This window comes from Nycticebus coucang, chromosome 9, assembly GCF_027406575.1.
Source record: "Nycticebus coucang isolate mNycCou1 chromosome 9, mNycCou1.pri, whole genome shotgun sequence".
Lineage (NCBI taxonomy): Eukaryota > Metazoa > Chordata > Mammalia > Primates > Lorisidae > Nycticebus > Nycticebus coucang.
This window is the reverse complement of record NC_069788.1, coordinates 123,133,055-123,147,652: the sequence shown is the minus strand read 5'-3', so window position 1 is coordinate 123,147,652 and position 14,598 is coordinate 123,133,055. Positions and strand designations below refer to the sequence as shown.

The 14,598-nt window shown below is 34.6% G+C and overlaps 1 protein-coding gene across 11 annotated transcripts in view; it reads right to left on the bottom strand.

Annotated features, from left to right (window-relative positions):
- The window catches only part of GPHN (gephyrin), a 708,676-nt gene that overhangs the window by 200,078 nt on the left and 494,000 nt on the right, over positions 1–14,598 (bottom strand). For 4 of the 11 annotated variants that reach the window (XM_053602258.1, XM_053602260.1, XM_053602262.1 and 1 more), the window contains one exon: positions 4,586–4,657. The exons of 6 other annotated variants lie outside the window; for them this stretch is intronic. In XM_053602258.1, coding sequence (XP_053458233.1) covers positions 4,586–4,657 — 72 coding nt within the window. Of the gene's footprint in view, positions 1–4,585; positions 4,658–7,123; positions 7,181–14,598 lie in introns of all 11 variants that reach the window. One more of the 11 variants, XM_053602268.1, reaches the window with a different exon arrangement.

Below are 14,598 nucleotides of genomic sequence, written 5' to 3'. Positions count from 1 at the left end.
TAATAGAAATCAAAAGTCAATCACAGTCTTCAGGAGAAATATCTTTATTAAGGTATAATGAAGTAATAAAAAGAAAAATGCACTGTGTACAGCAAGAATACTCTAAAACACACTATAAAAATTTGAGACAGCAAGAAGAGAATTTATTTCTATATTCCAAGTCCCCATAAGGTCGGTCCCCCCAATAGAAGAAAAATGTACAATATACAGTATTAGAGTTCCATATTTGAAGGCTTAATGGTAATTTTATGGTGGGTTTACTTTCTGTGTGTGTGTGTGTAATGGTATGTGAAGAAAGAGAGTAGCTAGAGAAAACAATGTAAAAAAAGAGAATAAAAATATAAAGTTAGAATATCTCAGGGAATCAACTTTTCTAAAAATGTTCTTCCATGTAGAATAATCTAAAACAATTCTTGGAAAAATGAGTAGCTCTTTTTTTCTCAAGCTCTAAAATGAAGATAATTTTACAGACTCTATTATAACCAATTCTATGTTGATGTTATTTTGACATGCTAAACGGTTATAGTGGAGCTTCACAAACTTTTTCTCTTTAAAAAGTTAGGGAGTAGGGCGGCGCCTGTGGCTCAGTCGGTAGGGCGCCGGCCCCATATACCGAGGGTGGTGGGTTCAAACCCGGCCCCGGCCAAACTGCAACCAAAAAATAGCCGGGCGTTGTGGCGGGCGCCTGTAGTCCCAGCTACTCGGGAGGCTGAGGCAAGAGAATCGCTTAAGCCCAGGAGTTGGAGGTTGCTGTGAGCCGTGTGACGCCACGGCACTCTACCCAAGGGCGGTACAGTGAGACTCTGTCTCAAAAAAAAAAAAAAAAAAGTTAGGGAGTAAACACATTAGCATTTGTGGGCCATGTAGTCGTTGTTTCCACTATTTAACTCTGTTGTAGCATGAAAACAATGTAGATTACATATAAATGAATGAACATGGCTATGTTTCAATAAAAATTTTTTGAACGTTGAAATTTGAATTTCATTTAGTTTTCACATGCCATGTAATGTCCATATTTTGATATTTTTCCACCATCCAAAAATGCAAAAATCATTATAGCCTCTGAGTTAGAACATTAACCCAATGAATATAAAAGTATAAAAACCCCCAAGACAATAGGTATCTATCCATCAAAAATATAAAAAAGTAGTTCAGAACTAAGGCTGCACTGAAAATACTGATCTTAAAAGATCCATGAAATCACAATCATCAAATACATTATTTATATTAGCTCTATTTCATACTAGCCCCTATCTTAGCACTTAGGAAATTAATTGTTGAACATTTAAAAATCACTATTCAAAAGTCATTACTTTCTGATTTTATTAGTATATATTTTTTAACACATTAAAAATATAGTCTTATTTTAGGTGGTAACTTCTCTCTTGACCTTTTTCAAAAAAGTCAAATGCCATCCCTTTATTCATGTTAACATAGCAAGTGCTCTTAGGTAATTATCATATTTCTTCTATTTCTTTGCTTTTCATTTTAGTTTCACTTCTGTGCCAATAATCTGTCTTTCTAAGAAATTAACATGTTTAATTATTCAAAACCTATCTTTATATATTTGTAGCTGAATAGAAATTTACTATCATATTAGATGAAAATATAAAATTATGGCTTATAAATATTTTTAATCACTTTATTTTTTCTTCTTTACTACTTGTCTTTATTTCATGAGTGCTCAATCACCTTTGTCTGAATATTTTAATATTAAGGCTCTCCTTGGCCTCACTGCTCTTCAACTAATTAACTTCTCTGTAAATTCACCTCGATTACAAAATAATAGTTTACATTATCTTTTTTTTTTTTTTCTTTTGAGATAGTCTCTCTGTTGCCTCAGACTGGAGGGCCATGGCACTAGTCTAGCTCACAGCAACCTCAAATTCCTGGATTCAAGTGATCCTCCTGCCTCAGCCTTCTGAGTGAGGACTACAGGTGCCCACCACAATGCCTAGCTAATCTTTCTACTTTTAGTAGAGATGGGGTCTCACTCTTGCTCAGGCTGGTCTTGAACTCCAGCTTGAGCTCAAAGGATTCTCCCACTTCAGCCTCCCAGAGTGGTAGGATTAAGGTGTGAGCCACTGTGCCTGGCCTTATCTTACATTTTTAAATTCTCAATACTGGTCTGGTCTTTGATCTGGTCCATTACTTTTAATATTCATTCTACTACATTAATGCATTTGATTAAATGTAAAATTAATTTTTCTTCAATGTGGTTCCATTCTTCTGTCATTATTCTCAACAAATCATCAATCTAAAGATTTGTAGTAATTTTTTGCATTAATTAAACTAGGAGGAGCCTGCTTAGGTACAAGATGATGATTTTCATTATTATCAAATCACTAAAAACCCATTTTGGTTTATACAATGTACAGAAAAGATAACATATTTTTAACTAAAAAATCAAAAGGTGAATACATCCTGTTGTGGTATGAGAGTCGATGCTGAATAACAGTATGTTTTCAAAAGAAATAAATGAAATTTAATATTATTCCCAAAACTCCATCATAGAATATTCTACTTTATATAAGACCATACTATGGTTCTAATTTTATTTTGCTTTTAAGCAACAATTTTTAATATGCAAGTCATATTTCAAGGTATTCTTGGGTAACAGGAATTAAACAGTAAGGAGAGAAACTGAAAATTCAGCTACCAGTTGCCTTTTGATAGTTCTGTGGTTTTTTTTTTTTATACCTGACAGTTAACAGAATCTGTAGAACGATGCCCTGTATATTTAATCCTTTTAGAAACAAGGTAATCAAAACAAAGTATCTCTGAGCGAAATAAAGGAAGAAAAAAACAAAATAAAGACATTGAGATTAGATGTTTTATAATAGAACATATGTTAAAAAATAGAAATTAAAGAGTAGCATTAGATAACCCAATTATTAAAGTAAACTTTTAATTTGATCTTAATCTCACACTACCTCTTAACAATATAAAACTTAAATTTTGAAACTTATCACTTCTCATGATTAGTTAGGAAAGAAAATGACACTAAAATACATTTACTGGAATTTTTTTATGGCTTTCTAAAATAATATTCAGGTATATTTAGACTGATTTAATCATTAAATCCACACTAATCCTTTTTTGGTGGGAAAGACAGTGGGATGTGATTATGGACGACCATCCAAATTCTCTAAGAATATACGTGGAAAAGAAGCTGGACAGCTAAACAGAAAATTAATGACTGATATGAATAAAAACCACCCTGACTTTAATAATCAGAAATTTAATATCAAGATACATATGATTATATATGGTATATAATTAAAAACAAGCTGAAAAAGCAGAGAATTACCACTGCCCTGATTTTTATTCTAGTATTTTCTTTCTTTTTTTTAGATAGAGTCTCACTTTGTCACCCTTGGTAGAGTGCTGTGATATCATAGCTCACAGCAACCTCAAACTTTTGGGCTCAAGTGATTCTCTTGCCACAGCCTCCTGAGTAGCTAGGACTATAGGTGCCTGCCACAACACCTGGCTATTTTTTAGAGATGGGTCTCACTCCTGATCAGGCAATCCACCCATCTCAGCCTCCCAAAGTGCTGGGATTACAGGCATGAGCCACCGCACCTGGCTTTATTCTAGTTTTTATAGTGAAACTATTACATGAATAAAATGAATGGCAATAATTTTGGGAGAAGTAAATCACAAACTAGGATTCATAAGAACTTTTACAGAAGTCCCAGGAATGGGGTTTTAAATGTTAAGCCATATATTACTTAATATAGTAATTTGGCTTTTCTTCTGCCATATTAATACCATTTTAGAGATTTTTCTTGGAAAAGTATATTCAGGAGGAAGACTAAGCATTCTAAAATTCTGAACTATCTGTCACACAAAATATTATTGTTAGTACTGCCTATATGGTGTATTTACAGTATTGGGCGGCTAGGTGTTGTTCTCTTTCAATAGCTGTCTTGGGTATGTCAGCCTTTAGCTCAAGTACTTGTAAGATGTTACATGAAGATGTTCCTGGTAAAGATGCTGACTGCTAATTTCCTTATTTTTAAACAACAACAAAAAAATGACATCATAAAATTATTCTAAAAGCGTCTGAGTTAAGAGAAGTCTATTAACTCAGAATAAATATGTCTGCTTGCCAGATTACCTATAATGATACTCTATTTTCCGTGAAATTTGAAATTGAATCATCATATTCTAATCCTTGGATCAAGCTCATAATTTATATTGCTTACACACTGAACAAGGGGCCAAAGACACACCAATGGAAAAGCTTCAAGTGAACTCTCTTGAAAAGATCCTTAGAAACTTATACAATTGTGTAAGAAATACTGATATCGAAAAGAAAGATTTTATTTTGTATTGGGGATAAAATATTAAATCAACTACAATGTTAGTCAGCATGGCTTGGGAGTCTCCTGCTTTGCCAAGTTAATCTTTAATTCATAAATGTGAGCATGAAGCCGCAGCTAGAAAAGAAAAAAAGAGGGGGAAAAAAGACACAAAGTGAAAAAGATGGAGATGAGAGGACAAACCAATCAGTTTTGGAATTACCAAGTCAGCAGAAGTTTAGTTAAAAAAAAAAAAAAATCACCGAATGAAATCGTACATTTACTCTGAGAGAGTATCCTTTCACATTGCCTTCTAGGTGATCTCTGAGCTCCTCCAGCTTTCGATGGAGCTACATGTAAACATCAGAAAATGAATTGAAAAAGCAACTTGTTCTCTTTTCAGTTTTCCTTTTAAAAATAAGATCATAGCATTAAACATTTCTCACAGCCTTTGGCAAACATTTGAAAACATCAAAGATCTTTGCATAACATAAGAATGTATACTCAACAAACCTGTGGCCATCAAGCCTTGTATTTTGTTTAATTATAGTATTTTTCTTCCCAGATTATTAGAGAAGATAATAACTACTATAGTCCTTGTTACAGTCACCTAGAGATTCACTTTGATGATATGGATTTGGTAGAAATATGGAGTAAAGATATTGAAAGATTATGAAATTTGCCTTTCTTTCCCAAACACATTTTTTGATTCAAGACTGCATCCATATTAACATGAATCAATTGAACTGAAAAATGTATCTTTTGTTCTTAAACATATATATGTGTATATACATAATCATATTGCATATACACAATCATATTGTATATACACTTAAAAACAATAAACATTCTTTAATTGAAGTTCTATACATCCAAAAGCTGAACTGAAAGGTAATTGCACACATGCACACTCACATACAAATGAGTTTATAGCAGATAGTGCTGCAGTTGTGGATGCCATTTTCGTCTTTATTTCACTATCAGTAATTTTCAAAAAGTCATGTTGTATTGCACCTTCTCACTTGAATCTGAATCATAATCCATAGTCTAAATGATAATGGATTTATCTTTCCTTACAGACAAAGATAAAATATACCTCACAGGTAGACAGTGAGGAATGTTACTGATATATCATCAGGATACATAAACTCACATTTTTCTGAGTGACTAATTTTAGTTGACTAGTTTTTGAAATAGACATACAATCAACACATCTCATCCCCTACGATAATCCTTAGTGAAAGAACATTTTAATACCATAGCTACCCAGTATAAAGCAATGTTGGAGAACACAGAGGATGGCTTTTCTGGAATAAAGGTCACAAACATACAAACACATTTTCATCCATGTGCACTCGTGTGTACACACACCAATAAATGAACAAGAACAAAATAAAACTAAGAAGGCAGAAGAGGCAAGGAGAAGAGGGCAGAAATCAGCATTTCATAAGTTTCTTTTTTTTTTTTTTTTTTGAGACAGAGTCTCACTATGTCGCCCTCATGGTAGAGTACCTTGACGTTACAGCCCACAGCAACCTCAAACTCCTGTGCTTAAGCGATTCTCTTGCCTCAGCCCTCCAAGTAGCTGGGACTACAGGTGCCTGCCATAATGCTTGGCTATTTTTTGTTGCAGTTGTCATTGTTGGTTTTTTTTAGCTTGCCCAGGCTGGGTTTGAACCTGCCAGTCTTGGGGTATGTGGCTGGCGCCATAACCACTGTGCTATGGGCGCCGAGCCAGCATTTCATAAATTGTTAAATGGAAATAAATTGGAGGTGTGTTAAATTTGAAAAGACTTAATATTAGGGCTCAAGGTAGTTACTAAATTTTGGGATATTCTAGTACAACGAATTATCTGGCGTTTTGATTAACTTAATGGTGACTATTGCTGTAAGGACAAACAGGATTGAGATAGAAGTAGTTAATTTTGTGGGGAGATTCTTCTGCATATTTTTAGAATTAAGCAAATTTTCTAACTTGCATTTATGGTGGCAGCATTAAGAGTTATCAAAGACTATGTCTGTGTTTCATAAGGGGGATAACTTGTTTACCATTCATTGTGATTAAATGTTAGAGAACTGAGTACCCAAGATACATTGAGCACATAGATATTTAGTGACTAGCAAACAAGATCATTAATCAGAAATCTTTAAACTTTGTATTATTTACACAAATGGGCAAACATTTTAGATATATATATATTTTGCTGATTGTTGTATCAATTATTTTAAAATTAAAAAAAAGGGGGATTTAAGAGTGCTAAAACACTATCAGCTATCTGTGGGTCCATTATACTAGCATGACAGAAAATTCCTTTCTTTCTAATTCTTAAGATTACATAAATTGAATATGTAGTATTAACTCACAATTTTTTCCTGGAATGAACTGCAAATGGTAATGACACTAAATTAATATTTAAGTATCTTTTTAAAAAAAGGTAAAAGGGAAGGTAATATTCTGAAAATAAATACTAGTTTTCTGTGTAACAGGAACTTAACACAGTCAGTGACATCAATCAGAGGAACGGTTTACTCTATAACCCCAAATTATAGGCACCTATAATAAGGCAGTTGCCCTCTCTCTTGTTTGTGGTGCCATTCAAAGCTAGTTATTTGGCAGCTTGCCTTCAGCTGGTTGCTCTATATGTAGCTGAAACAAAAAAAAAAATAACATGACCCAACAGCCAATAAAAATATTAAAATAAAAAAAAAATGGGATGGTGAAAAATGGAAAAAGCCCCCTTCCTCCCGCCACCCTCCAAAAAGGAAGTGTAGGCTATAGATAAAATCTTGCCAAAAAATGTTAGAAACATATTTACTTTGAGGGATCCAACTCTACTAGCAACTCCTTTGCTTTCATCCGGCCGTCTAATTTGCTACAATAAGGGAAGATGGGTAAAAAAAGACAGAATAAAGAAAAAGTGAACTTAAAAGTTTTTCTACACATTAGTACGTAATACATGCAAAAACATCAATTGACTCTTTGAGTTACCTCTTAAGAGGCCAAGGAGTTAACTAAGCAGAGTCTGCATGACATGCTCTGCAAATAGGCTGGTCACTAAAATTCAGTCTTTGTTAAGGTACTATTCCTAAGATGAGGAAATTGGCACTTACTTTTGGTTATCTTGGGGACTTCTGGTGAAGCAGTGTCTGGAGTAGTGTTACATTTGCATTTGGCTTACAAAAAACAAAGAATTACAAATATACCTATGTACTTTTTTTCTTTCAGTGTTTTAGTGTCTATTCCATTGTAATATCAGAAACATCAATGACATGACTAGAAAAAGGAATGTTTTCTAAGTGGAAGGATCAGTTCTGACAAGCATCATTCTTGACAGGTGACAGAGTGAAGCTCCTCTGCTTGCAGACCTAAGCATTGAGGTTGTTCAGCTATCACCAAATTCCCAATTAAACGATTATGCTGCCCAACTAGAAAATTTTAATGCCAGACCAATGTTAGATATATTCACTACCTCAAAGCTTTCTGTCATTTCAGGTGAATTTTCCTCTTGCTTAAGACAGAGGAAATGAAAAGTAAAACTACTATTTTTAAAAACTTGTTTCACATCCCTATATAAATGAACAACGTAAATTTTCAATACCATGTGTTTTATTAGATGAGAACTCTAATAAAATTCTAATATTAAAAAGAACTTTAATAAAACTAATATTTTGTTTAAAGAGGGAGGCAATCCACATTCAAAAAGGAGAGTGGGAGGAGGAAACTTCAGACAAAGTGATTTTACACTATGGATTTCTGTACTTGCAGAATGATGGTCTAGATTCAGACCAGAATACATCACAGGTTAGCTGTGATGCTCTTCGTTGTATCAGAAGATAGAAGAAGTACTGTGAGGCAATATTCCCAGTGTTAAAATACTCAGGAAAAAAACAAGAAACCTGACCATGCTACAGAATTTTATTTTCTTAAAGCAGGCTATAGAATAACCCCTCTTAGGACATATGGAGATTTCTGAGGAATAATATGAGAAAACTGAATTTTTGTTTTGAAAGAAAGCATCTTGGTATGTAAGAATTGCATCAACTTTTGGCTTTATTTGATATAAATTGCTTCAACTAATGCATCAACATTAAGTAAATGTTATGACCAAAAAATAATCATCAATTCTCATTCTTAGTAGAATCGAACTGTCAAATTTAGAAAAAATGGATACTAATTAGACCTTTAACACTCTATACAACAGGGCCTCCCCATACAGAATAAATTCAGAGTGAGTTTATAATATCTACTCATTCTCTTGTGTTATCTTCTTTGATCCCAAAGAACATCTTTATATCAAAAGCTGTTTCCCATCTTACATGGAGACTTAACAATATCTGGATTATAAAGCTAGAACTTGTAGTTTCCTCAAACTTTTCAAAACTGTAAATATGCACAGAAAATGTTCAGCAACAAGTGCAAAACATTTTCCACATTGTCTTTTATTTCTAAAATAAAATTACAGTAAGTCCAGCAACATAAAGTATCTTCTCTAAGGTTACACAGCAAGTTAATGACAAATCTAGGAACAAACTCCCCAGTTCCTCATTTCTAGTTTAACACCATAGTCCTTCAATAGGCCTTGGAATAAATGGTCTAAAAAAAATTGCTGCTTATAAGAAGATATATATGTATACGTAAATATGCCTATTTATCTATCTATAGAAGAAATTTTATATTACTATATACAGAAGAAATTTTTCCTATACCCTTCAATTCCAAATGCAAGTGTAGAAACTTAAAGAGGGAATTATAAGAAGAAAAAAGATAGTCACCACTAAACTCCCAATATAAAAAAAAGAATATAAGACTAACTTAAATAGACATGTTGGGAGCAGACCGCTTATTACTGCTTGCTATCTATTTCTTATATATAAATATGCCTTTGAAACTATTCTAAGAGGAAAACTTTAGAAAACCAATGTAGTTTTCAAAGCCAAAAATGACTGCAATTCAAGTTTCACATGATTTCTTTTGCTTATTTACATATGTGACCAAAATACAGTTTATCTTTGAACTTCCATTGAAATATGATACCTGGTATAATTTTCTATGCAGCAGGATTAAGAATAGAATGGGGTAGCCTGAATATAAAAATTCTGTGGTATACTGGCATAACTCATTTTACTGTACTCTGCAGATATTGCTTTTTTTTTTTTTTTTTTAATCGAAGGCTTATGGCACACCTTGATTGAGCAAGACTTCTTTTGTTTTTGGAGACAGAGTCTGTTGTACGGGCTAGAGTGTAATGGCATCAGCCTAAATTACAGCAACCTCAAACTCCTGGGTTCAAGTGATCTTCCTGTTTCAGTCTCCTGAGCAGCTGGGACTATAGGTGCTCACCACAATGCCTGGCTAATTTTTCTATTTGTAAAGACAGGCCTTGGTTTTGCTCAGGCTGGTCTTCAACTCCTGAACTCAAGGGATCCTCTTTCCTTGCCCTGCCAGTGGGCTACAGACCTGAGCCACCGTGTCTGGCCATTGAGCAAGTATTTTGACACCATTTTTCTAAGAATACATGCTAATTTCATAACCCTGCATAATATTTGGTAATTATAACAGTATTTCAACATTTTTCAACATGATTTTATCTGTTATGGTGATATGTGATCAATGGTCTTTGATCTTACTCTTTTAATAGTTTGGGGGGGGGTGCCAGAACCCATGCCCATATAAGGTATCAAACTTAAATGTCCTGACCAACCAGCCGTTCTCTTATTTATCTCCCTCTGCTTGGGCCGCACTATTCCCTGAGGCATGACAATATTACAACTTGGGCAATTAATAACCCTACGATGGCTTCAGTGAAAGGAAGACTCACCTATTGTTCTCTTTAAATCGAAAGCTGGAAATGAGTAAGCTTAGTAAGAATGGCATGTCAAAAGCTGAGATAGGTTAAAACCTAGGCCCTTTATGCCAAACAGCTAAGTTGTGAATGCAAAAGGAAAATTGTTAAAAGATATCAAAGTGCTATTCCAGTAGCATAAGAATGATAAGAAAGTGAAACAGCCTACTGATCACATGGACAAAGATCAAACTAGTCCCAACATTCCTATACCCAAAGCCTAATTCAGAGCAAGGCTCCAACTCTCTGTAATTCTTTGAAGGGTGAGAGAGGCAAGGAAGCTGCAGAAAGAGAGTTGGAGGTAGCAGAGGTTGGTTCATGAGATTTAAGGAAAGAAGCCATCTTTATAACATAACAGTACTAGGTGAAACAGCCAAGTGCTGAGGTAGAAGCAGTAGTAAGTTATCCAGAAGATCTAGCCAAGATCATTGTTGAAGGTGGTTTCACTAAACAAGTGATTATCAATGTAGATGAAATAGGCTTAAATATTGGAAGAAGATGCCACCTAAGACTTTAATGGCTACCTAGCTAGGCAAGGCCCAGCCTCAAAGCTTGAAATGATAGGCTGACTCTCTTGTTGGAGGCTAATGCAGCCAGTGACTTTAAGTTGAAGCCAATGCTCGGTGATAATTCCAAAAATTATGCTCCATAAATGAAAAAACAAAGTGTAGGTGACAGCCTATCTGTTTGTATTATGGTTTACTGAATATTTTAAGTCCCCTGTTGAGACGTACTGATCAGAGAGAAGATTCCTTTTAGAACGTCACTGACCATTATAACAAGGCACCTTGTCATCAAAGATTCTGATAGAAAGATATAGGAGATGAGAGTTGTTTTAATGTCTGCTAACACAAAATCCATTATGCAGCCCATGATTCAAGGAATCTTTTTGACTTTCAAGTATTATTATTTAAGAAATACATCTTATGAAGCTATAACTGCCATAGGTAGTGATTGCTCTAATGGATAAAGTCAATTGAAAACCTTCTGGAAAGGATTCTCCATTCGGAACATTTTTGGCTCAATGGAGGAGGACAAAATATCAACTCTAGAAGGAGTTTGGAAGTTGATTCCAACTCTCATAGATAACTTTGAGGGGTTCAAAATTTCAGTGGGGGAAATAACTGCAGATGTGGTAGAAACAGCAAAAGAATTAGAACTAGAAGTGGAGACTAAAGATGACCGAATTGCTGCAATTTCATAATAAAACTTTAATAGATGAGGAGTTGTTTCTTATGGATAAACAAAGAAAGGGGTTTGTTGAGATGGAATTCATTCCTGGTGAATATGCTGTGAACATTTTTGAAACGTACAAAGGATTTAGAAAACTACAGAAAGTTAGCTGATAAAGTAGTGGCAGGATCTGAGAGGAAAAACTCCAATTTTGAAAGAAATTACACTGTGGGTAAAATGCTATCAAACAGCATTGTATGCTATAGTACCACAACCCCTCAGGGAGCTAAGATTGCTGGTGTGGGCCATCAAGCCCAGCTTATAATCTCCACCACTACCCCCATTTCCTCTCTCTCTCTTTTTTTAAACTTTCTTTTTCTTGTTCTCTTTTCTTTACTCTTTCATCCTGGTACCAAAAGGCCATTTCAACATTAAAGTACATAGAAGAGGAAGATTAAGGAGAAGGAGGAAGTGAGAGAAGTAAGTAGGGGAAGGAAGTAAATAAGAAACCACCCACGAGAAGGAACCAACAAAAAAGTTCCAGCAACATGAAAGACAAGAAGAGATCAATCCTCTCATGGACTATGATGCATCTACCTCAACTGACCCCCTGTACAGAGAAATCATGGAAATGACAGAAAAGGAGTTTAGGGTATGGTTAACAACGATGAAGAGAATTGAAGGGAAAGAGGAAAACCATCTAAAGGAAATCCAAAAGTTGACCCAACAAATGAACAAAAGACATGATGAACTTAAAAAGGATATAAGGGAGCTTAAAGAATTAAAGGAGTCATTCAAGGAGTTTTAAAATACAGTAGTAAAGTTTCAATAATAGATTAAACCATGGCGAAGAAAGAATCAAGAGTTTGAAGACAAGGCTCTTGAAAGAACTCAGTCATTTAAAGACGCAAAGGAGAATAAAAACAGAGCAATCACTTACAGAACTATGGGAGTACACAAAGCATATAAACATACAAGTTATAGATATCCCTGAAGAAGTAGAGAGCGCCAAAGGCATGGAGCCCTACTAGAGGATACCATATCTGAAAAGTTCCCAAGCATCACCAAATATTGAGATATACTCCATTTAGATGGGTTTGAACCCAGCTCAACTTGATTCAGAGCATCTCCTAGACACATTAAAATTAACCGGGCCAAGGTCAAACTGAAAGAGAAAATTCTGTAAGCAGCCAGGTGTAACTAGCACCTTATTTACAAGGGCAAAGCATTAGCGTGACAGCAGATTTTTTAATAGAAACTTTGCAATCCAGAAGAAACTGTCTTCAATAGTCTCAAACAAAACAACTTCCAGCCCAGGATCCTATATTCTGCTAAACTAAGTTTCATATTCGAAGGAGAAATCAAATCATTTACTGACAAGGAAATATTGAGGAAATTTGCCATTACAAGACCAGCTCTCCTGGAAGTACTCAGATCCATACGATACACAGACCATAACAATGGACAACCAGCAGAGTAAAGACACCCAGAAAGTAAAGGACAGGCCTAGTTTCCACAATGGCCCACGTGATAACACCAGGCAACACATCTCCATTAAACAAGATGAACAGAACTCCCCTATACTTATCAATTCTCTCAATTAATGAACAGACTGGCCGACTGGAGGCATAGACTGGCTGACTGGATGAAAAAGCACAACCAACTATAGATTATCTTTAAGAAACACATCTAACTCCCAAGGACAAAATAAGGCTCAGGATGAAGGGTTAGAAAATAATATTTCAGAAAAATGGAAATCAGAAGAAAGCAGGAGTAGTAATCCTATGTGCTAATACAATTGGCTTTAAAGCAAAAAAAGTAAAGAAAGGCAAAGATGGACACAATATACTGGCCAAGAGAGCAATACAACAAGGAGACATTTCAATCCTAAATATTTATACACCCAACTTAAATGCTCTCAGATTTATAAAATAAACCTTAACTGTTCTGAGCAATATGTTATCATACAACACCATAATAGGTAGCGACTTCAACACCACACTGAGAACTGGACAGATCTTCCAAGCAGAAGCTAAACAAAGAAACACTGGACTTAAACATGACTCTAGAACAAATGGGCTTAACAGGCATATACAGAACATTCCACCCCAACAACACTGGGTATATACACATGGCTCTCATCAGGTCCAGGATCATTCTCAAAACTTGACTATGGACACAAAATAAACCTCAACAAATTAAAAAGAATAGAAATTATACCTTGTATCTTTTTGAACCACAATGGAATAAAGGTAGAACTCAAATCCAACAAAAACCTTCATCTTCACACAAAGTCATGGACACTAAATAACCTTGTGACAGCTGGGTCAAGGAGGAGATAAAGAAGGAAATCATTGGATTCCCCGAAGAAAACAACAACGAAGGAGATACTGCAAAAACAGTTGTAAGACGGAAATTTATTGAATTAAATGTCAATATTCAAAAACCAGAAAAAGTTAAAATTAACAGCCTAATAAATCATCTCAAGGAACTTATAAAGGAACAGCAATCCAATCCCAAAGCTGGCAGAAGAAAAGAAATAATCAAATTTAGACCGGAATTAAATGAAAAGCAGAACAAAAGAACCATTCAGAAGATTAACAAAATAAAAAGTTGGTTCATTGAAAAGATAAACAAAATTGATAAATCTTTTGCCAGATTAACTAGAAACAGAAAAGTAAGATTTCTAATATCCTCAACCAGAAACCAAAATGGGGAAATAATAAGAGATACCACAGAGATACAAAAGATCATCACTGATTACTACAAAAAAAACTTTATAGACAGAAATTTGAAAATGTGGAGGAAATAGACCAATACCTGGAATCACACTTTACCTCTCTAGTCTTAAAAAGGAAGAAAGAGAACTTTGAACAGGCCAATATCAAGTACTGATATTACAGCAACAATAAAAAAGCTTTCAACAAAAGGAAGGCCTGGACCAGCTGATTTTACACAAGTATTCTACCAAATCTTCAAAGAAAAGCTTGTGCCTACATTGTAGAACCCATTCCAAAACCCATTCCTAACTCTATGAAGCAAATACCATCCTGATCAAAAACCAGGAAAGAATGCAACAAAAAAAGAAAATCAATTTCATTAATGATGTTGATGGAAAAATTTTCCATAAAATCCTAGCAAACAGAACATACCTACACATTAAAAGAATTATACATCACAATTAGGTGGGCTGGTTCAACACATGCAAATCCATAAATGAAATCCACCACATAAACTGAGGCAAAAACAAAGACGATATGATCCTCTCAATAAAT